This window comes from Physeter macrocephalus, chromosome 6, assembly GCF_002837175.3.
Source record: "Physeter macrocephalus isolate SW-GA chromosome 6, ASM283717v5, whole genome shotgun sequence".
Classification (NCBI taxonomy): Eukaryota; Metazoa; Chordata; class Mammalia; order Artiodactyla; family Physeteridae; genus Physeter; species Physeter macrocephalus.
The window spans coordinates 61,108,433-61,133,355 of NC_041219.1; the positions used below are offsets into that span (position 1 = coordinate 61,108,433).

The 24,923-nt window shown below is 37.8% G+C and overlaps 1 protein-coding gene across 6 annotated transcripts in view; it reads right to left on the bottom strand.

Annotated features, from left to right (window-relative positions):
- Positions 1 to 24,923, bottom strand: part of LRP6 (LDL receptor related protein 6) — a 189,390-nt gene that overhangs the window by 146,347 nt on the left and 18,120 nt on the right. For 3 of the 6 annotated variants that reach the window (XR_003680261.2, XM_028491017.2, XM_024128959.3), the window contains exon 2: positions 22,594 to 22,987. The exons of 2 other annotated variants lie outside the window; for them this stretch is intronic. Coding sequence is in view for 2 of the 4 variants with exons in the window: in XM_028491017.2 (XP_028346818.1) it covers positions 22,594 to 22,987 (394 nt within the window). In the remaining 2 variants the exon portion in view is untranslated. Of the gene's footprint in view, positions 1 to 21,328; positions 21,418 to 22,593; positions 22,988 to 24,923 lie in introns of those variants that run through there. One more of the 6 variants, XM_028491018.2, reaches the window with a different exon arrangement.

A 24,923-nucleotide genomic window follows, 5' to 3' on the forward strand; every position in this document is an offset into this window, starting at 1 on the left:
ATACACTACCAAATGTAAAACAGATAGCTAGTGGGAAGCAGCCGCATGGCACAGGGAGATCAGCTAGGTGGTTTTTGACCACCTAGAGGGGTGGGATAGGGAAGGTGGGAGGGAGGGAGACGCAAGAGGGAAGAGATATGAGAACATATGTATATGTATAACTGGTTCACTTTGTTGTAAAGCAGAAACTAACACACAATTGTAAAGCAATCATACTCCAATAAAGATGTTAAAAAAAAAAAAACTTGGCAAAACATATGACAGATATTTCACCCAAGAAGATACACAAATACATTAAACATATATAAACATGCTCACCATCATCAGCCATTAGAGAAATACAAATTAAAACCACAATGAGATGCCAGTGACAATGCAGAACAACTTGAACTCTCATACACTGCTAGTGGGAATAAAAAACTATATAACCACTTCAGGAAATTTTCAGTTTCTTATAAAGTTAATTATAGTTACCACAGAATCCAACAAGCAAACTTCTGGGTATTACCCAGGAGTAGGAAGAGAAATGAAAACTTATGTTCACAAAAAAACCTGTCCACAAATGTTTACAGTAGCTTTATGTGTAATTGCCAAAAGTGGAAACAACTGATTAATGGACAAACTGTAATATATCAATACGATGGGATACCACTCAGCTACAACAACAACAACAAAAACTACTGATACAAACAACAACATAGATGAATCTCAAATGTATTACGCTGAGTCAAAGAAGCCAGTCTCAAAAAGCTATGTAATATATGATTCCATTTATATGACATTCTGGAAAAGACAACAGGAACAAAGAACAAATCAGTAATTGTCAGGAGCCAAGGGTGAGGCAAGAAGGTAAGTACAACAGAGCACAAGGAAATTGGGGGGGAGGGGGAGGTGATGATAGAACAGTTCTGTATCTTGATTGTGGTGGTGATACTGACAGAGACTCTAACTAAACTCCAGCCATGCTCCTGAGTCCCCTCCTCAACTATGCCTCAACCATGGCCTATAAAGACTTGAACAAAACACTAACATAGTTTCATAGCTGCATCCCTAGGATAACTCCAGCCCCTCTTAAAATACCTGCCTAAGAAAACTCAAAGCTGCCAAAAGAATTTACTGTGTGTTCCGGCCAACACCCGAACATAGGGCTTCTGTCTGGCTGGCAGGACTTGTGGGATGGTAAGAGCTTTGGATAAGCAGCAATTAACCAATCCAGATAGTTTCACGTGGACCAATAACAAAAAGCTCCCCTTCCAGCCTCCTGTTATTTATCACTTCCCTGACTCCACCGAACCCCCTCTCACCCCTTTTCAATGCCTTCATTCTCCCTTTAAAACGCCAGGTCACTGCTGTACAAATCAAAGCCGAGCTCCATTCACACTGGAGTCTTTTCGGTATTGCAGTAATATATTACTGATTAAAATCTGTCCTTACCATTTTAACTAGGGTCCAGCTTTGTTCACCTTTAACAGTACACAACTATATTCATTTGTCAAAATTCATAATACCATACAATAAAAAGGATGAATTTTACTGTATGTAAAATTATACCCCTATTAAAATAAGAAAAACAAACTTTGGTAAACAACAACAAAAAGCTTCTGAAGCATCAGCAATAATTCACCTCATTAATAGGGCAAAGAAAAATCACATGATCATCTGAAATGCTGAAAAGTCATGACGAACACCAATTCTAGAATTTTTGTTTCTATCAAACTAAATGCATATGCCCTTTCTCTAAAACAGGAATAGGCAAACTATGGCCAGGGGTTCAGATCTGATCATGCCTTGTTTTTGTATGGGCCCATGAGCTAAGAATGGTTTTTACGTTTTTAAAGGGTTGTTAAAAAAAAAAAAAAAAAAAAAGAAAGAAAGAAAGAAAAAAGAGAAAGATGCAACAGAGACCATATGTGGCCAACAAAGACTAAAATGTTTACTAACTGGGCCTTTGCAGAAAACATTTGCCCACCCCTTGCTCTAACACCTTGCAAATGTGGTCCATGAACCAACAGCCTCAGAGAAATCTCAGGCTCCACACTAGAACTACTAAATCAGAATCCACGTTGTAATAAGGTCAAGTATTATCTTCCCTTATAAATGTCTTTGTAACAACAGAAAATACACAGTAAATACATAGTAATCGTAGTACACACAACTCCAGAAAACACCAAGCACTATTTCTAGGATAAATCTATAAAGCATTTGGCAAAATGCTCCTAGGTCAATTTGGAAAAACCATCAATTAAATCTCAATCACATTGTGACTCTATTTTCTGAACCCGAAAGTATAGCTGACACAGTCCAACACCAAGATAAAATATTTTAAATCATTCTCCCCGGAAAAGTAGTAAGTGTTCATGCCATTAGCTAAGCATAAAAATTATACAGACACTCCAAGGTTTTAAAGAAATATTTCCCCAATTACTTCATTCAAACCCTTCCTTTCATCAAAAGAAAAACAGAATCTGAATTTTCCCAAATCTTTATACGCAAGTTATAGCCATTTATCTCAGCCTCCCAGAATGACTTGGAAATGGCCATTCTACAAAGTCTTTCCACAAACTGCTTAACTGAAAATTACGTACAAGTATTACTGTGTTTCCCCCTGGGAAGGGCGGGGGGGGAGAGGGAGGAAGAGAGAGAGAGAGAGAGAGAGGGAGAGAGGGAGAGAGGGAGAGAGGGAGAGAGGGAGAGAGGGAGAGAGGGAGAGAGAAGGAAGCAGCATACCACATATATTGAACAATAATTTAAATAAAATTACAAATACGGGAAAATACAATCATGATTCTATGATCAAGGGATTTGTATTTGTATCAATACAAATCTCCCTCCTAACAGAAGGCATTCAACAATATGACTGGCAATAGTTAGGTCTGGATTTAGGACTCTGTCCCATTCTGTAAGATCTGACAAATCCTGCAATACTTCTCAAGGCAAACGCTTAAAATATTAACTATAATATACTTTTCAACTACTCCCACCTTGACTATAAAAAACTATTAAAGGACTTCCCTGGTGGTGCAGTGGTTAAGAATCCGCCTGCCAAGGCAGGGGGCACGGGTTCGAGCCCTGGTCCGGGAAGATTCCACATGCCACAGAGCAACTAAGCCCGTGCGCCGCAACTACTGAGCCTGCGTGCCTAGAGCCCACTAGCCACAACTACTAAAGCCTGCGCACCTAAAGCCCATGCTCCGCAACGAGAAGCCACCGCACTGCAATGAAGAGTAGCCCCTGCTCGCTGCAACTAGAGAAAGCCCACACACAGCAACGACGACCCAACGCAGCCCTAAATAAATAAATAAATAAATAATAAAAATTAATTATAAATTTTTTTTAATTTAAAAATACAATTAATTCCAAGGCTGAAATTTCTATTTTTGATTGCTTTGAGGTTAATGAACTAAACTCATTTAAGATGTATACTTATATCTATGGTAGTTAAATATGAGCTTATACTAATATCTCCAATTCTAACGCACTACCACATGGATCACTGTAGCCTCCTTCCCTTGCTTGTCTGTAACCTCCCAGTCCAACAGTAAGAAACCTGGTTCCCACCACCTACCACCTATCTTACCTGTTGAATTCTAGTATAGAATCAGAATTGTTAACCATTCCTCTACGGGAAGCAACATTATCAACCTGAGTACACTACTTATGTGCAGTTCCTTTTGCCTTTAGTCTCACAGGTTCTATGAATTTCCAAAGTTACTTAGGACAGTACCTTTTCTCCCCCGTTATATACAGTGAGGTTTTTTTCATACATTTCTAATAGAGTTAGATTTGTTTGCCTCAGTCTGCATTTCATCCTGGGATCCTCTAACCAACTACATGTTTGTTTTTTTAATTTGCACACATTAAGGTTCACTTTCTGCTGTAGAGCTCTATGGGTTTTGACAAACTTACAGTGTGCTCTTTTATGATGCTTCTCATCTTCTATATACATATAACAGCTTACAATTTTACTACTCATTCTTCAGGCAAACATACACATTTCCAAAGTCCTCTTTAATTCTACTAAACAGAGTACACAGTCTACATGTTTGTAGGCTTATCTCCATGCACATAACACTATTTTCAATCTCTGAGGAGACATTTCAGAAAAATTTACTTTCAGATTGCTAACAGTTGTTTGCTCATGGTTAGGCTTCAAAGGAAAATGTTACAGAGTTATAAGAAAACAGATTTCATATCTTATTTTACAACCAAGTTCTGAGAGTTTCACTTAAGCCTCTATCATTAATAAAATTAGTGAAAATTTTAAAAGACAGTTATGAATTCATTTTACTGCTTTCATTTCCACTTCAGTCTTCTTATATATAAACTGAGATGATGCGGATTCACGTACTTAGTTCAGTCTCACTGTAAGGAGTCTTAAACAAAGTCAGTCTACACAGTATCTGTTTACTGTAGATAAACAGTTTATGGTAATAAATAAAAGTATTATTAGACCCAATACCAATGGCTTAGGGAACTAGACTAAGGATATAAATAAGAGCATACAGGTTCTATTCCCTGGATGCCTGCCCCAATCCAAAGCAAAACCTCTGAATATGTCTGGAACTCATCTACTGAAATTAAGATTCCAGATTATATTATGTAAGATTCTTCTAACTAATAAATATTGCATTACTTAAGCTTCATGTATTTAGATTTTTAATGCAAAAAAAGCAAAAGCCCTGACTTCCAGTTTCTAGTCCAGCATGTAAGAAGCTTAGAAACCATCACTCCATCCTAACAAGCAAAAACCTGAACTGAAAAAAAATCAACAATTCTTCTTAGATCCATCAGAGAATTGGGTCACAGAGCAAGTTGCGGATCCAAAAACTGGAGAGACAGACAGGCAGATACAGAGAAGCATAATTTACCAGAGCAGAAAACTATGTGGGAACCAGTAGCAGGGTAGTAAAACCTAAACTGTAACTGATGAATTGCTAGAGACTTACTGTAGATACATCTGAAAGTTAAAAACTCCAGAGAGAACCAGTCATGCCGTGGCCCTCAAACTTTCATGAATTTTTCCTCCAGGAACTCTACCAGGTCCTCACTGTGAAGATCAAAGAAAAATCCCCTCATGCGTCCAGCAATGGGAAGGAAAAAAATAAATTTTTGAACTACATCAGAGTATTCTATTCTTCTTAACAAGGCCTGCCCTCAAGAGAAACTATTTTACCCTAACCTATTGGGCTTTTATCAAACCTGAGGGAGGAAAATACCCAACTCCAGTCCCCTCTAGCTATCCTGCCCCACCTAAGGGGATGAAAAGAAACAGACACATTTGTGAAGCTCCCAGCCCCAGAACTAGAAGACTCACTAAAACACTGAGACCTACTCATAGAGCTACAGAACATATATCCCCTCTTCCAGCACATTACTAAAGGCCTATTTACTGCAGTCCCTTTTGCCCAGTACATAATGTTCAGCTTTCAACAAAAAAACGACAAGGCTTACTAAAAGGAAAAAAAGTTTGAAGAGATAGAGCAAGCATCAGAACCAGACTCAGATATGGCCAGAATGTTCGAATTATGAGATCAGGAACTTAAAACAACCATGATTAATATGCTAAGGACTCAAATGGAAAAAACAGGCAACATGCAAGAACAGATGGATAATATAACCAGAAAGATTCTAAGAAATTCTAAGAAAGAAACAAAAAGAAGTGCTGGAGATCAAAAACACTACAACAGAAATGAATGCCTTTAATAGGCTCTTTAGGAGACTGGACACAGCTGAGGAAAGAATCTCTGCATTTATAAAATGTCCACAGAAATTTCCAAACTAAACAGCAAAGAGAAAAAAGATTGGGGAGGGAAAAAAAAAAAAAAAAAAAGAGCACAATATCCAAGAACTGTGAGACAACTACATTGGGGGGGGAAAAAAAAAAAAAAAAAAAAGAGCACAATATCCAAGAACTGTGAGACAACTACAAAAGGTATATCATATGCATAATGGGAATCCCAGAAGGCAAAGAAAATGAGAAAGAACTATTTGAAGCATATTCTAATTTGAAGAATATTCTAATAACTTAGAATTTTCCCAAATTAGTATCAGATACCAAAACCACAAATCTAAGCAGCTCAGAGAACAGCAAGCAGGAAAAGTGAAATACTTAAAAGAGTTGAAAGGGAAAAACCTGCCAATCTAGAATTCTGTAACCTGCAAAATTATCCTTCAAAAGTGAAGGGGAAATAAAGACTTTCTCAGAGAAACAAAAATTGAGCGGATTTATTGCCTATAGACCTGCTTTGCAAGAAACGAAGTTTTTCAGAGAGAAGGAAAATGATACGGGTAAGAAACTCAGATCTACATTAAAAAAAAAAAAAAGACTATTAGAAAAGGAATGAATGAATGTCAAACAAAAAACTTTTCTCTTTTTCTTATTCTTTTTTTAAATTTTATTTATTTTTGGCTGCGATGGGTCTTCGTTGCTGCGTGCCGGCTTTCTCTAGCTGTGGTGAGTGGGGGTTTACTCTTCGTTGCAGTGCGTGGGCTTCTCACTGCAGTGGCTTCTCTTGTTGAGGAGCGTGGGCTCTAGGGCACGCAGGCTTCAGCAGTTGTGGCACGTGGGCTCCCCAAAGGCAGCTAAATTACGTGTCCAAAGGAAGGAATAAGAAAGAGAGACTGAAAGAGATTACAGTAAATGTTATTCCTAAAATGTCTCCAGTCAATGCAATGACCTTTCAGCAGAATGAGGCTCTCTGATTGGGTCTTCTCCACAACGGTCACACTATAGTCTTTCCTATGTTTCAGGCTCAGAATCTGCTTTATGAGACTTTGCCCTTCTCTAGAGAGTACGGGAAAAAATGGCAATGGGCCCTAGGGAGCCAGGAGAGAAGCATTCATGGCACTCGGGGAAGAAGCACTGAAGCTGATTCAAACGGAATGGAAGCTATTGAGCCCCGCTCAGGACTCTTGTACAGATATGTGATGTTGGACAACTATGGCAGCTGATCTCATCACTGGGAATTCCATTTCTGCAAACCCAAAATCATCATTCAACATGAGGGGAGGAGAACAACCCTGGAGAGAGGGGAAAAAGAACATCCACTGGTATTTGTCCTCCAAAATCAAAGTATCCTCCATATCCAAAGTAGATACAGAGGATTTACTCTGTATTTTGAGTTGATTACCTAAGAGCTTTATTTGGGCCAGGTGAGGGGACAAAGTTGAATTACAACATTTTAACACTGTCAAATGAATATCAATTTATATCCCTTAGTAAAAGTGCAGCGCAAGACAAGACTAGCATGCTCTGCCCTCATATGTAATCCAGACATGGCACAAATACACAATATCTCTATAAATATAAGAGACTCTACTACTCTAGATACTGGAAGAAATTTAAGGTTCAGTCTATGTATCAGAAAGAGATTATGTGACCTAGAAAAATTCTAAGTAAAGTTTACAAAAGAGGTTTTAAAATTCCCAGTTAACTTTTTTAACTTTATAATTTTTCCCATTAATCTATTATAGTACATAATTTAAAGCAAAATTGAATCCTTTAGAAGTTTGTCATTTTTCAAAATGATTCTACAACTTCAAAATTTCCAGAAACTTTACACAGCTGGGGTAGAGCTGCCAACAAGAAGCATCATGGGGCAATGAATGTCAATAAGTCATCAAGAGTTATATCTGCATTGGGGAGGTGAGGGAAGGTCATTTCCAGCCCTAAAATATATAGCATATATACAGACTCTGGCTCTCACTGTTAAGTTGCATAAGAGAATATGAAAAAATCAGGATGATATGGTAAAGGGCACCTGCTAAAAGCTTGAATGACAAACTAAGGTGTTAGATTTAATAAAGAACAATATTTAGGGGCTACTGCTTTTAAGACAGTTACTCCTTAAAGGGGGGGGATGGGCACCAGCCAATAAGAGAAAGATGTAAATGTTTTATTTAAAGATCAACTAGTAGGATGGAGAACATCAAGACTGCCAGCAGAATAGAGACTTCAGGATGAAGAGAAAAAAGAGAAAAAAAAATTCTCCAGATTATCTGCTAGGATATCACATAAACATTTTCTATTATTAAAATGAAGAAAAGAGTATTTGACACTGAGGCCTGAAAACCTCCCCCCTTAACCCAGCTGCCTAAAAATTAAGACTATGAGGTGAACTCCTTGACTACATCATTTTATTTTGGACTCTTTCCAAAAATAAAAAATAACTGGGGTACACATATTAAGGAGTCAGTTTGGTTTGGCTTAGTTGTTTTGTTTTTGTTTGGGCAGTTAACCTACCTTAGTAACCTATGGTTACCCAAAAGCACCTAACAATAAAGTTGCTAAATTCAACTGGTTGTGTAATATATTCTACAAACACTTTTTATCAGCATATTTAAAAGCCAAAAGGATACCTAAAGTATCCTTTAGGAAATGCAAGAGTGTTTGATAAATATCTCCTATGGCTTCTCAAAAGCCAAGTTACAGGCTCACACAAGAGAAATCTCTCTTCAGCAACAATTATTGCTAACTCTCCAATTACGTAGTCTGTTTGGCCTCTAATTTATTTTGGCTCTGAGTTCTATCTGGGCTTTGAATTAAGAGAATATAAACATATCGACTTGATACTGAAGAATTAAATACATGTGGTTAGAGCTCCGCTTTGCCAGAGTGTGCACATCTGCTATTCATCAAAAATCATGAAAACTAGTGCCAGGCTGCTATATGCTGTTCACTAGTTTCCACACAAATGTAATTTTATTGCTGTATCTGGCATGATATCCATTTGCAACGCTTTCTGAAAAATAATTTTTAAATGGAGTAAAGGGTAGAAGATAGGCTTCATTTTAATTAGGAAGTAATTAAAGTAAAGAAAACAGTGAGTTTTCAAGACATCAAAATTTCTTATGCCAATAAAGTAAAAATATCTCAACTGTCAATTGGACTAGATATCAGCCATTTTACACAAATTTATTACAATCCCAAGCATATAATTTCTATGATTAGGTAAGGAAAAAATAATATATTTTCCAAAATATTTACAGACTCCTAATCTAGTATGTATACTTAATTTGAATCCAGCTTCCCCTGACAAAAATACTCAGAAATGTTCAGTTTCAATAAAGCTAAACAAAAGGGATACATTTTCACCCTTTACAAGATGTAATTACGTTCAAAGGTGACTAATTAAGACAACATTTAGAATTGAGCCATAAAATCTAACTGAACCAGATCTATACCAGGTCATAAACCACTTCATGATCCTTGAAGTTACTTATATAATCCTACCTATAATTAAAAGAAGTCATTAGTACACATATTAGTAAGTATGAATAATGCCCAACTATCATGCACATATATCCACAATAAGAAAAGGTAATATTTAAAAACATAAAAGTTAGAATTTATATCTCTGGTAATTTGATAACAGCATAACCAGAAAACCCTCCTTTTACAAAACACCTAGAACCACTGGTAAGTCTTTTTACTTGATTTATACATTACTAGGGTCTGAATGTTCATGTCTCCTCAAAATTCCTGTACTGAAATCCTCAAAGATGATAGTATTAGAATGTGAGGCCTCTGGGAGGTGCTTAGTCATAAGGGCAAAGCTGTCATGAATGGGATTAGTGCCTTATGCAAGAGGCTCCAGAAAGACCCCTAGGCCCTTCCACCACGTAAGAACACAGAAAGAAGGTGCATGAACCAGAAAGAGGGCCCCCACCGGAAGTGGACCAAGGTGGCGCCTTGATCTTGGACCTCCCAGCCTCCAGAACTGTACACCAGGGGTCCCCAACCCCTGGGCCACGGACCACTACCGGCCCACAGCCTGTTAGGAACCAGGGCCGCACAGCAGGAGGTAAGCGGCGGAGGGAGCGAGCGAAGTTTCATCTGCCGCTCCCCACCACCCACATTACCGCCTGAACCATCCCCCCACCTCCCGTGGAAAAACTGTCTTCCAAGAAACCGGTCCCTGGTGCCAAAAAGGTTGGGGACCGCTGCTGTAAGCAATAAAATTTCTATCGTTATAAGCTACTCAGACTGTGGTGTATTGTAATAGCAGCCCAAACGGACTGATACACATATATACACAAAATAAAAATACGTAAACACTCCTTTAAATGTACAACTAAGGTATGAAAGTAGGGGAAATCTCTTAGAGAGCCAAAAATTAATAGGGAAATAAAAAGCAGTACACGCTTGATGCTACAGCCACCCTGCAGGTTATTCTCATCTCAGAAACTGAGGAACTTCTGTTTCAGTGGCAAAGCAGGGAAAAAGACAAGGCCTTGACACACAAGAAGCACTGGGTTAGAAGTAGATTTTTGCACAAAGCACAGACCCTTGGGGAACAATGAAGTAGAAAAATCTGCCATTGGTAGAAGGAGGCAAAGAAATTTTCTGCCTTGGCCTAGGCTCTGAAAATGTGGGAAAAATCACCAAAGACTTTGTAATCACAAGATGCCCTCACATAGGTTTAGAGTTTGAATTTATTCTATCTATGTTGTACAGGAACTCCAAATTCCAAAAATTAAATAGAAAAAATGTTCTCTGCTTGAACAGGGTGATAACGTACGTATATATACATGTCAAAACTGCGCTGAAAATCTGTTCATTTTAGTACATGTAAGCTATACTTCAGTTTAAAAATAAAGTGGTCCCTGGAAACACCTCTAGGGTGCTTGGCAAAAACAAACCTCTCTGGAGTAATATGCCCCCCTGCCCCGCCAAGAAGCCACTCAGAATTCTCACAGACAACCCCTGTGAAGATCAGCTCACAATTCAAAACTATAAAACACCTAAGGAAACAGTTCACCTTAAGAATCAGCAAATACAGCAAAGAACAGAAGTGGATTTCTAAGAACTTTAGACAACTGAACAATCTGATAGACATTTATAAGTACTTTAAATGATTAAAACACATAAAAGATAAACTAAAATACATGGGACAAGACAACATAAAACAGTAACAGACATCCCTAACACAACAATACAAGAACTGATACTCAGTGGATGTTAAAACAATCAACAGATGAGGAACTGGATATTGGCATGGTACAAAAGGATCATCCCACAGATTGCATGAAGGATATAAGAGGAAAAGCTCAATATTATAATATTAACTTTCATCATCTGAAACTATTGAATATTAGCATCACTACAAGTAGGACAAAACATTTCTGATGTGATGAATACAAAGTACTCAGTACTACCTATGAAGTATTTGTGCCAAAACAATGAATTCGTTGCAAACCATGTCTCCTATCATAAATTTTAATTTTACAAGAAATGTAAAGGAGGGCTTCCCAGGTGGCGCAGTGCTTAAGAATCCGTCTACCAACACAGGAGACGTGGGTTCGCGCCTTGGTCCAGGAAGATCCCACATGCCGCGGAGCAACTAAGCCCATGCGCCACAACTACTGAGCCTGCGCTCTAGAGCCCACGAGCCACAACTACTGAGCCTGCACACCTAGAGCCCATGCTCCCCAACATGAGAAGCCACTGCAATGAGAAGCCCGCGCACCGCAATGAAAAGTTGCCCCTGCTCGCTGCAACTAGAGAAAGCCAGCGCACAGCAACAAAGACCCAACTCAGCCAAAAATAAATAAATAGATAGAAAGAAAGAAATGTAAAGGAATAAAAATAAGTCAAATATCCAAATAACTCTTTAAAAACCCAAAATCTGGAACATTCTACAAGACAACTGTAGAATCATTTCAATAAGTCAAGAGGGTGAGAAGAATAAAAAGATGGGGGGGACTGTTCTAGAGAAACTTAAAGAGACATAATCAAATGCAACTTATGAACCTTGTTTTAAATCCTAATTCAAACACGCCAAATAAAACAGCATTTCTGAGGCTATGAAAGATATCAACATATGGACTAAGTAAACTATAATATTAAAGACTTGTGCATTTGGGGTGTGTGGAAGACAATGGTACCGTGGTTATGGAGAAAAATGTCTATTTTTCAGAGATGCAACATAAAGTGAGATGTCACTGTGTGATTTGCTTTAAAACACCTCAGCTAACAAAACAGCCTAAATTTCTAAACACAGGAGAGTAGCTGAATAAGCTATGCTATATCGCACAATGGAATACTAGGCAGTCTCAAAAAAAAGAATGAGGAAGAGCTCTATGAAATGATATGAAGTGATATTCAGGATATATTAAGTTAAAAAAAGAAAGTGCAAAAAAAGTCTTTAGTATTTCTTTCATGTAAGAAAAAGGGAATATAATAAGAAAATTTATATGTATCAGCTCATTTGCGCAAAAAAGAATTCCAAGAAGATAAAACCAGAAATAAATGATAATAAGATATCCTAGAGGACAAATGGGAACAAGCTGGAAAGAAAGTAAAAATGGGACCATGGTAGAAGGATAGGGAGGACGGACACTACTCTGAGTAAAGCTTTTTGTGTTATTTCTAACTCTTAGAAACAAGGTAATTGTTTCACATAACCCCAAAATAAATTGATAATTAAAATCAACCAGGATATGGGGGGGGGTGGGATTCAAAATGGAACACAAACAGTAATAAGTATATTACAAATGCCACACTGCAATGGCTGGGAAAGAAAAGAAATTACCTAAATAAATTTGGAAAACAGTATTTTGACTCTACTGACAGTATTTTCACAGTAGTGTATTCTAGACAATAAATTTGTTTCTCACAAGAGTAGAGGTTAGCAATTCTGAAATTCTTGTATACTAGGAGTGAGCAAATAAGAAAATACATTGTGGACAATGAGAACCAGGTTTCTCACTACCACAGACTGGAAAAACAACCTACCAAACAAACGGTGTGGGGGGAGAAGACTATAACACAATTCTGTAAGCCGTGGATTGGAACTGGAGATATCAACATGAACTCTTTTTTTTAAATATGTAGACACAGATAGAAACACACACAACTAGGTGTATGTATATACATACATGTATTTCTTAACTCTGTCCACTGAGAAGACTTAAAAGCAACGAAAAGCCAGCATGAACACACCGAGCTTCCAGATCTTAATTTCTCAATACCATTTTCCAATCAAAGGAGAACAGAGCCCCTTGGAAAAATGGTTGATTCTAAGGGTGAAGCAGAAGAAGGACAAATTGAATCTGAAACATCTTGTGCTATGAAGATAGTGAAAAAAAAAAAAAGGGTTTAAAAAATGATGAGGGCCTGTCAAAAGGACACAGGAGCAAACTTGAAGGAACTCCCAATGGCAAAATATGGGACAACACTAAGCAAGAAATAATGACACTAATGGATTATAACCTACAGAATAAATGCCCAAGGCCATACAAGTATAAATAATTGGATAAACGAATAAATAGGAAAGACAGGAAAGCTCTTCCTTAAGATGGAATTCTAACTGATAATGCATGTAATAGGAACAATGGGACTAGAAATATCGCCATTTGGCAAACACCACAGTAGTAACTGTTGCAGGCAAAAACCATCAAAAAATGCTGAAAAGTATGATAAGAAACAGGATAACTGCATAGCTTCAAATATTTACTACAAGGGGGGAAAAAGTAAATACAAAAAAAAAAAAAACCCAACCTGGCAGACAACACCATAAGCAAGTGATCAAATGTTACATTGCCAGTATCTACATCACGTACCTGCTGATATGGTGCCCAGAGAAGAGCACAACACGACCTCTGCCATGCCAAAAATGTATAACCAATCACAAGAAAACATCAGACAAATCCTAAATGAGGGACATTCTACAAAATGGCCAGTAATCTTCAAAAGGTCAAGGTTACAAAGACAAAGACTGGTTAAATGTCCAGATTAGAAAAGACTAAGGAAATAACAACTAAATGCGACATGGGATCCTAGTCCACAAAAAGGACTCTAGCGGGAAAACTGGAGAAATTCAAATATGGTCTACAGATTAGTTAATAGTATTGTATCAACATTAATTTCCTGATCTAAGATAACTATTCTATGATTACATAAAATATATTAGGGGAACCTAGGTAAAGGTAATACAAGAACTATACACTATTTTTGTAACCTTTTTTAAGTCTAATATTATTGATAACACTATTTTCTCTACTTTCATGTAGGCTGACATTTTCTCATAATAAGTCTTTTTTTTTTTTTTTTTTGCGGTACGCAGGCCTCTCACTGTTGTGGCCTCTCCCGTTGCGGAGCACAGGGTCCGGATGCGCAGGCTCAGCGGCCATGGCTCACTGGCCCAGCCGCTCCACGGCAGGTGGGATCTTCCCAGACCGGGGCACAAACCCGTGTCCCCTGCATCGGCAGGCGGACTCTCAACCACTGCGCCACCAGGGAAGGCCTCATAATAAGTCTTTTAAACGAGGGGCACAAAGAACTAGAAAAGCAAAATACAATTGCTGATATTAAAAAATCAACTGACTCAAACTGTAAAATTAGGCACAGCTGAAGAAAGAATTAATTATCTGGAAGGCACGTGCAAAAACTAACCAGAAAGTGGCCTAGAGAGATAAAGAGATCGAAGATATGAAAGCAAGATTAAGAGGCAAGGAGCAGAAAATTACATGGTCCACATACATCTAACAGGAGATCCAAAGGCAACTAAAGAGAATGAAGGGTAAGTAAGAAAATAATGGATAATAATTTTCTAGAATTAATAAATAACAATGATTACATTCTAGAAACAAGAGTTCTAAGCAGGATAAATAAAAACATAGCCACATCTAGACACAAAGTGAACAAAGCTGCAAAGTATCAAAATTTAAGGGATGGGGCTTGCTTGGTGGCACAGTGGTTAAGAATCTGCCTGCCAATGCAGGGGACGGACACGGGCTTGAGACCTGGTCCGGGAAGATCCCACACGCCGCGGAGCAACTAAGCCCGTGCACAACAACTACCGAGCCTGCACTCTAGAGCCTATGAGCCACAACTACTGAGCCTGCATGCTACAACTACTGAAGCCTGTGAGTCTAGAGCCTGTGCCTGCAACAAGGGAAGCCACCGCAATGAGAAGCCCGCACACCAAAACAAAGAGTAGCCCCCACTCGCCGCAACTAGAGAAAGCCCACGCACAGCAACGAAGACCCAATGCAGCCAAAAATAAAATAAATTAAAAATTAATTAATTTTTTTAAAATTGGGCTTTCCTGGTGGCCCAGTGGTTGGGAATCCGCCTGCCAATGCAGGGGACATGGGTTCGGGCCCTGGTCCGAGAGGATCCCGCATGCCGCGGAGCAGCTGGGCCCGTGCGCCACAATTGCTGGGCCTGCGCTCTAGAGCCCGTGAGCCACAAGTGCTGAGGCCCGCCCGCCTGGAGTCCGTGCTCCCCAACAGGAGGAGCCACCGCAATGAGCCCGCTCACCTCTATGAAAGAAGGCCCACGTGTAGCAGCGAAGACCCAATGCAGGCAAAAATAAATAAATTTTTTTAAAAAATTAAGGGATGTTTAGGGACTCCCCTGGTGGTCCAGTGGTAAAGAATCCACCTTCCAACAAAGGGGACATACGAAGACCCAATGCAGCCAAAAATAAAATAAATTAAAAATTAATTAATTTTTTTAAAATTGGGCTTTCCTGGTGGCCCAGTGGTTGGGAATCCGCCTGCCAATGCAGGGGACATGGGTTCGGGCCCTGGTCCGAGAGGATCCCGCATGCCGCGGAGCAGCTGGGCCCGTGCGCCACAATTGCTGGGCCTGCGCTCTAGAGCCCGTGAGCCACAAGTGCTGAGGCCCGCCCGCCTGGAGTCCGTGCTCCCCAACAGGAGGAGCCACCGCAATGAGCCCGCTCACCTCTATGAAAGAAGGCCCACGTGTAGCAGCGAAGACCCAATGCAGGCAAAAATAAATAAATTTTTTTAAAAAATTAAGGGATGTTTAGGGACTCCCCTGGTGGTCCAGTGGTAAAGAATCCACCTTCCAACAAAGGGGACATAGGTTTGATCCCTATCCCACATGCTGTGGGGCAACTAAACCTGTGCGCCACAACTACACAGCCCGCACGCCCTGGAGCCCACGTGCCACAACTTGAGAGAGAAAACCAGCACGCCACAACTAGAGAGGAGCCTGGGCACCGCAACTGGAAAGAAGTACAAGTAGACCGTGTGCCATAAAGAAAAGGATACAGCTTGCCTCAACAAAGATCCCATGCACCACAGCTAAGACCCAACACAGCCAAAAAAAATAAATAAGGCAAATAAATAAAATAAATACATATTTTTTAAAAAATTAAGGGATGTTTAAGGGCTGCTTTTAAGCAACCAGAAAAAAAAAATAATAAATTACTTGCCAAGCAACAATAATTAGAAACAGCAGACTTCTCACAGCAACAATTAAAGTCATAATACCCTCGAAGGACTGAGTGCAAATAACTATCACAAAGAATTCTATAATCAAATAATTATCATTCCAAGAATAAGGACAAAATAAATACATTTTCGACAAAGATCAAGAGTTGACCATCAACAGACCTCTGCTGAAAGGAATATTAAACAACATACTGCAAGCAGAAGGAGGCTGAACACAAATGGATTAAGTGGGATGCAAAAAAATATAGTAAAATAAGAAATTAGTACAGTGAGTAAATCTAAAAACACAGAATTTATAAAATCCTCCTTTAAATAAAGCTACCATGTTGCATTTTTAAAGTAATTAAATGTGCAAAAAAACACGGCTTCAGCAAGATACCTTTCGTGATGAAAAAAGCACCAAACGTGGAACTGGAAAATCTCAACCAAGAATCTGACTTTCTCTTATTTTAGCCAAAGGCCTAAGTTTCTTCAGCCAAAAAGTGAAGGCATTTAGCTAGAAGATCCTTAAAATTCCCTACCAGTCCCAGGATATAATGGGCAGAAAACAGGCTTCCCCAATTGACCAGGACACTTTTAAAAATGTAAGTTATGGAGAGTTCAGGAAAGATATTTCATACTCAGAACCAGTGCTTCAGGACATGGAGCTTTATGGATAACTGGCTATCTGCTGTGCAAAAACTAAGGAAATGGATATGATCTTAGGAAAATAATATAGAAAATGATGCATTTTAAACTTAAAGAGTTAATAAAGAAAGGAAAAGGGTGGTCCAAGTGGTAGGAAAACCAACAGTATAAAAATGAGAAAGTCTTAAGAGAAAATTTCTAAAAGGAATATGGTATCAATATCAAATGCTGCAAAAAAAAAAAAATACTAAAGACAATCATTTTATTCCTACTTCACAAATTAGCTATCACAGACTCCTCCTTCCAAAATCTTAAAGGTTCAATGACAGAAATACCAGGAGCAATCAAACTATTTTGCTATAATTTCTAAAGAGCCAATCATACTGGAATACATCAAGGGTATGTAAGACCTCCAAAATGCAGAGAACTCAGTTAAAGGTATCCTATTCTTTACTCTCATAAAATTTCATTGTTCATTGTTCTCCTTAAGGATAAATTAAAAGGTCAACGCTGCAAGCAAGGATAGCTTTTAGCAAAGAAAGCTATTAAGAGACTGGGCAAGGTCATACTGCAAATACTCCCTTTCAATATTCCTTCAATAAAAGTGGGCCTTGGAGATACAGAACATAAAAATATCAGACCACATAAATCAAAACTCAATTTGAGATGTGATGTATATCACTAGATATAAAGAATTAAAAGCTGGATGAGGGTTAAGATGTTTGTAAGAGGAAAGACCAACACTAACATTTAAGAATACATATAAATATACACACACATTTATTTAGTCTTTTTTTAATTGTTGAATTTTATTTTTATTTTTTTATACAGCAGGTTCTTATTAGTCATCAGTTTTATACACATCAGTGTATACATGTCAATCCCAATCGCCCAATTCATCACATTTATTTATTCTTTTAAAAAAATGTTTTCACTTCCAAGGGCCTTGATTCCTATCCCAGAGGCTGGTAAAGCTAAACCTATTATCCAGATTTCCTGGATTAGTGGCTTTTCTTACACACTCTCTTAATTTTTAGGTAATCTCAAAAACACCTATCTCCAAACATATCTGAGTATACACAGTCTGCCTAAATGTAATGGACCACATTTTCCATTCTTCATACAAAAAGAATCTTTCGACATTTTAAAATATTTTTCAGCTTACATCAAGTGGAACTGGAAAAGAGGTTTAAACTAGAGGTGAAACAACCCTAAAAAAGTGTGATGACATATGCAATAAGGGCAGTAGAAACAAAATTTTACGAAGAATCTGTTCTGCAGAAACACAATTCTAGGTGTAACATACCTAAATTAGACTTGAATATGTAACTGTAAAATACAATTTTTAAAATTAGAGTACTTTCTTAGGGCTTCCCTGGTGGCACAGTGGTTAAGAATCTGCCTGTCAATGCAGGGGACACGGTTTTGAGCCCTGGTCCGGGAAGGTCCCACATGCCACAGAGCAACTAAGCCCATGTGCCACAACTACAGAGCCCGCGTGCCACGACTACTGAAGCCCACGCGCCTAGAGCCCGTGCTCCGCAACAAGAGAAGCCACTGCAATGAGAAGCCTGCACACCGCAACGAAGAGTAGTCCCCGCTCGTCGCAACTAGAAGAAAGCCTGCGCACAGCAACACAGCCAAAAATAAAAATAAATTAAAAATTAGAGTACTTTCTTTAAATGTCTGACTTTTAAAACTTAAATAATGTCAAAATTGAAAGGAACTCATCATTCTAGAGATGAGGAAATTGAGGTCCAAGAAAATGAAGTAACTTGCTTGGTAAATAACAGAGCAAGATGTGACATGAAACATGCTCCAGTGAGTGTATTTTTATAAAATATGATCTTGAAAACGTCAAATGAAAAGACTAAAAATCTTAATTATGTTTTAAATTAACAATTGCAATCAAAGCCATAGTGATTTAGAATTCACAGGACCATGCTAAAATTTACATTTGCTTAGAAAACAAATGTCCCTAACAAGGATAATTAATAGAATTATAAAAGAAAATATAAGGTCCAGCCACTCAGAAATATTTACTGAATACTTCCTATGAGGCAGGAACTATTTTAGTCACCTAGGATATACCAGTATAGAAAATACTTTTAAACATACTCAAGTTATGACAATTATACGTACATAATTGATAAGGAAATTATAAATCATTCTTTTTCCACTGAACTAGTTCTGCAAGCATTTTTAAAGCAGAACTTTTAGTGTTGTTAATATTATTCTTAACAACGATAAAAATGTAGTTTTTAAAATATGCATCATTCAAAGCTATTCAGTATGAATTCACTTCAGACTGAATCACTAAAATTTAACTTTTTAAAAAATATCCAAAATGATTTGGAATATGAACAGATCCTTAACAAACAAAAAACCCTTAGAACTGCTTTATTTGTACCTGAAACAGCAGGTCCTCAACATCACTAAGATTAGTACAGTCATTGTGGATCAGATTAAGGAGTTCCACCATTAGGAGCAGCCACATAGGAATCACCTCTCACTATAAAGTAAGGATACTGCTTTCTATAACTATGGTTGTTCATTTCTGGAACAATTTCCATACACACGTTTTCCTGCTCCTTATTCTGAATTCTACGCTGCCAGTCACTCAAAAGAAAAAAAATCTCAGACTAACAGAGGCCAAATTTAGGGAGGGAAATAAAAATCTTCCTTCAATCTAGGCTAAATGGACTGACTGCACAAAGAACTCCATACATCCAAAAGCACACAGATTTCTGCACCAGTTCCCAGGGTTCAAACAATGCCAGTCATTCAATAGCTTTCCTTTTACATAAGCTGCTGTGAGAGAGCTCAGTCAGCGCTTCTGAACCTCATAACCCAGGATCCCGGAACTCCGATAAAGCCACCTTTTTCCTCAGCTCTGTTTTCATGTACTTTCTCTGGAAAGCAAACTTCATTTTTCCCCTAAAAAATAAATCTGAAAATCATCTCTTCTGTTTGATAAGTGATATACTCAATCCAAAATTACTACTCCATTAAAACTAAAAGCATTAACATAAAACCTAAGATCAATACCGAAAAACTGTTTGATAAAATATATTTTTAAATGCATGAGTTTAAAATATAATTTTAAATACGCTTCATCATGCTAATTACCAAATGATGCCATTTATCTGCGTTCTATTTGCTTCCAGTTGCACAATTTAAAAAATAGCCATCTGACACAAAATAACTTTCAAAAAATCAAAAGAAATTTTAGAAGAACTGTTAAAGGGGGAGAAAGTGAATTTACACACACAAACACACTCAACACTAACTACAGACATCAAAAATAATGACAGACATTTCTTTGAGTTTGACCACACCCCCATTTAGGCCTCAGGAAAAACATACATATTCTTCACTGAACATCCCTTAGAAGCTTAAATAACAGTACTTTCTACCTTCAAAGCACATTATTATTGATTCTTCCAGTATCCTTTACCAGCTGAGTCTTTGGCAAATTCAAACTTTAAATATTAGTAAATATTCAAGCCACAGAAACGCTAATGCAAATACTTTTTAATCATACGGCAAACTTACTTCCTAAGATACTTATCAGACCTGCCACCCAGAAGTAAAACTCAGTTTTAGGGGACAAAATGAGAATGATTCATTTACTTATTAAATTATCAGCTCCTGAAGAGTCAATAGTTGCCTATAAATTCATCTCCCTTGACTATGTACTATCACATAATCATTATCCCTTATAGAAATAAGATGCTACTCCAGAATTGTGATAATCTAGCTATTTTATCCACCCATCCTCCTTAAAGAGTTCTGTGGCCCTTCTAATTCCTTTAACACTCTTTCCCTCTAAACATACATACTACATAATGCAAATAAACATGCTTTGAAAAAGGAAAAGTTCTCTCTCCTAAGTTTTCTCTCCTTAAATAAAATAGTAAATCCTTAAAGATATTCCCCCTCTCCCCAAGAAGAACACAAAAAGCAGAGCTCTGAACATACTAACCATTTAACAGATATTTGGGGAAATTTCCATCATCACCCTTAGAGTTATAAGATTGAATCTGTCAAAAATGGAAAAAAAAAAAAAAAAAAAAAGAACTATTTATCTTTTCATCAACGTATTACTCCCTAATAACCACTGAAAGCACCAAAACCCTGTGTGTTCTGTGAAGCAGTAACCTCAGAAACATTTCAACACTCCCTGAGACTTAACGAACTTTGTTGGCAAAACAGATTCCATTTCTCAAAAATACCTTGCAAGTTCTCAAGAAGCAAATTCTTCAATCAATACAGTTTACCGCACATTCAACACCTGTGACCTTCTCCTTGGGACACACAAACCTTTTTCCTACCACTAGAGTCAGTATAATATTTTCTGATGCTTTATTAAAAGACCATCTGACTTTAGCAGATACCTCTTAATGCCCCTCTAAAAATACATTTTTTATATATTATATAAAGTATACATAATATATGTGTTTTCTAGAACTTCTCACCCTAAAATTTCACTCACCATTGCCCATGTTATCTTTCATAGTCAGAAAAGACTTTTCATTTTCCTATAACATTGTATCTTCTTTAACTTTTGTCACCAAAAAGGGCCTGATATCAAGAGAAAGGAGCATATATAAACCTTTCATTTTTCCCGAATTTCAATTTATTACATAATATTAATCCACTGCCTTCTATAAATGAGTTTTAAAGCATTCCAACATACTTGAAAGTCAAAGAAAATGAAGTACTAAAAGAGTTCTTCACAGGTTATTTATCTTTAGATTTTAAACAATTATTAGTAACTCAATTCAGGTTCACGTTTAGTTATCTATACCTAGCCATGACAGACTCCGGCATGACAATGTATTCAGTAGATAAATAGCAAGGAATTGTATATGGCAGGACTGAAACACAGTAACAGAGAAGCACCTGGGGACACAGTTCACATTTTATAGTAAGATCTGCCCATAGCTTTAAGTTTCTCTTCTATTAGAAAATAAACTTTTGGACTTCCCTGGTGGTCCAGTGGTTAAGACTCCTTGCTTGCACTGCAGGGGGTGCGGGTTTGATCCCTGGTTGGGGAAGTTCCACATGCTGCGCCCAGTGCAGCCAAAAAAAAAAAGTAATAGGGTACCATGGTCTCCCTATACATTGTGTTGCCCAAATTAGAGACAGCTTTCTGAAAAATCAGTGGTTCTGTAGAGAATATCTGCACTAAAAATATATATATAATAAAAACACAAATATTTAGGAAGAAAATAAACTCTTATGGCAAATACATACATGTTTAGCTAACTAAAAATGAGTTATTTAACAACCTAATTTTTATTTTTCATTCAACACTGACATATTAAAAAAATCAGTTTAATATAAAAAACACTAGCATTACAAAACAATTGTGTATATAATAAAAGGTATAAGATTCAGAAGATTTTTTATATAATTTTGAGCTATCAAATACTACTCATTATCATTCCTTCTTCTCCACCTTCTGATTATCCTCTCATAATTATAAAAAATAAATGCAGAAGAAAAACCAAGAACTATAAACATGGCTATCCCATAAGTGATACCAGAAACACAAAACTATTTACAGACACACCTTACTTTCAGAACATGACCTAACTTCCCACATTCAAATCTACTTGACAGAGAAGCCCAAAGAATCTAAAACTGGGGTCTGATGTTTCTTTTCTCTTGGAGGTAAGGGGTGCCTATGCTAATGGAGAGAAAACAGCCAGGAGAAGGAGATACAATAACCTTTGTACATGATGCAAAACTTACCCACTTGAAGGATCTAAGGCAATAGCTCTAGGTTGATCCAACTCTTGCCAAAATAAAACTTTTCGTAAAGATCCATCTAAATTAGAAACTTCAATACGATTAGTTTCAGAATCTGTCCAGTACAATTTTTCTCCAAGCCAATCACATGCCAGCCCATCAGGGGACAATAATCCAGAAACAACAACATTCTGTACACTCTCAGTTTTGTTGAACTCTGTTCGTTTAATGGCTTCTTCGCTGACATCACTCCAGTATATCAAGCCATGACCAAACACAAAGTCCACCGCAGCTGCATCCTCCAAGCCTCCAACTACAATCGTAGCATTCTCTTTGCCATTTGCAGCATCAACCAATCGCAAGTCCCGTCTGTTTGCATAAAGCAACAAAGGGGCCGCTAGAACAAAAAAAGAAAAATATGTAAGTCAAAACAAAGGAAATGTCTTGGTTCCTACAAATTGAGTTTCAAATCAGTGTTAGTGAGCAAACACTATCAAAAATAAAGAGTAAATAAATGTATAGAAAACTGTCAAAATCTTTTCACAAAGCGTTATTTTTGCATCATTTTAAATATAAAAAGAGTTGCAAGAGGGGAAATTAATTCTACCAGGACAGTCTTTTCTTGTTAAAATGTCTGTCAGATAAAATTTTTTAAAGCCTGGTCATTCCAAGAACCGGCAAGGATATGGAGCCAGTGGACCACTCATACTCTCCTGGGCGGGGCGGGGTGGGGGGGGGGGGTGCTGTGAAATGGTGCAGCATCTTTGGAAAGCAGTTTGGCAGTTTCTTAAAAGACTAGATATTTACTTCAGAGAAATAAAAGTATATGTCAATACAAAGACCTGTGCATGATGTTCACAGCAGCTTTTTTGTAATAACCCAAACTGGAACCAACCCAAATGTCATCAAGAGACTAATGGATGAACAAACAGTGATATATCCATACAATAAAAAGTAATGGGGACCAAGACTGAACCAGGAAGAAATAGAAAATATGAACAGACCAACACAAGTAATGAAATTGAAACTGTGATTAAAAGTCTTCCAACAAACAAAGTCCTGGTCCAGATGGCTTCACAGGTAAATTCTATAAAAGAGTTAGAGAAGAGCTAACACCCAAACTACTCCAAAAAATTGCAGAGGAAGGAACACTCTCAAACATTCTACGAGGCCACCATTACCCTGATACCAAAACCAGACAGAGATACCTCAAAAAAAGAAAATTATTGGGCTTCCCTGGTGGCGCAGTGGTTGAGAGTCTGCCTGCTGATGCAGGGGACATGGGTTCGTGCCCCGGTCCAGGAAGATCCCACATGCCGCGAAGCGGCTAGGCCCATGAGCCATGGCCACTGAGCCTGTGCATCCGGAGCCTGTGCTGTGCCACGGGAGAGGCCACAACATTGAGAGGCCTGCATACCGCAAACAATAAAAAAAAAAAGAAAATAAGAGACCAACATCATTGATGAATATAGATGCAAAAATCCTCAACAAAATCCAACGACACATTAAAAGGATCATACACCATGATCAAGTGGGATTTATCCCAGGGGTGCAAGGATTCTTCAACATATGCAAATCAATCAGTGTGATACACCACATTAACAACTGAAGAATAAAAACCATATGATCATCTCAATAGATGCAGAAAAAGCTTTTGACAAAATTCAACACCGATTTATGATAAAAACTCTCCAGATAGTGGGCATAGAGGGAATCTATCTCAACATATTAAAGGCCATATGCAAGAAACTCACAGTAAACATCATTCTCAGTGGTGAAAAACTGAAAGCATTTCCTCTAAGATCAGGAAGAAGACAAGGTTGCCCACTCTCACTGCTGTTATTCAACATAGTTTTGGAAGTCCTAGCCATGGCAGTCAGAGAAGAAAAAGAAATAAAAGGAATACAAATTGGAAAAGGAGAAGTAAAATTGTCACTGTTTGCAGATGACATGATACTATACATAAAGAATCCTAAAGATGCTACCAGAATACTACTAGAGCTAATCAATGAATTATGGAGACACAAAAGACCCTGAATAGCCAAAGCAGTCTTGAGGGAAAAAAATGGAGCTGGAGGAATCAGACTCCCTGACTTCAGACTATACTACAAAGCTACAGTAATCAAGACAATATGGTACTGGCACAAAAACAGAAACACAGATCAATGGAACAAGAGAGAAAGCCCAGAGATAAACCCACGCACCTATGGTCAACTAATCTATGACAAAGGAGGCAAGGCAAGCATACACAATGGAGAAAAGACAGTCTCTTCAATAAGTGGTGCTGGGAAAACTGGACAGCTACATGTAAAAGAATGAAATTAGAACATTCC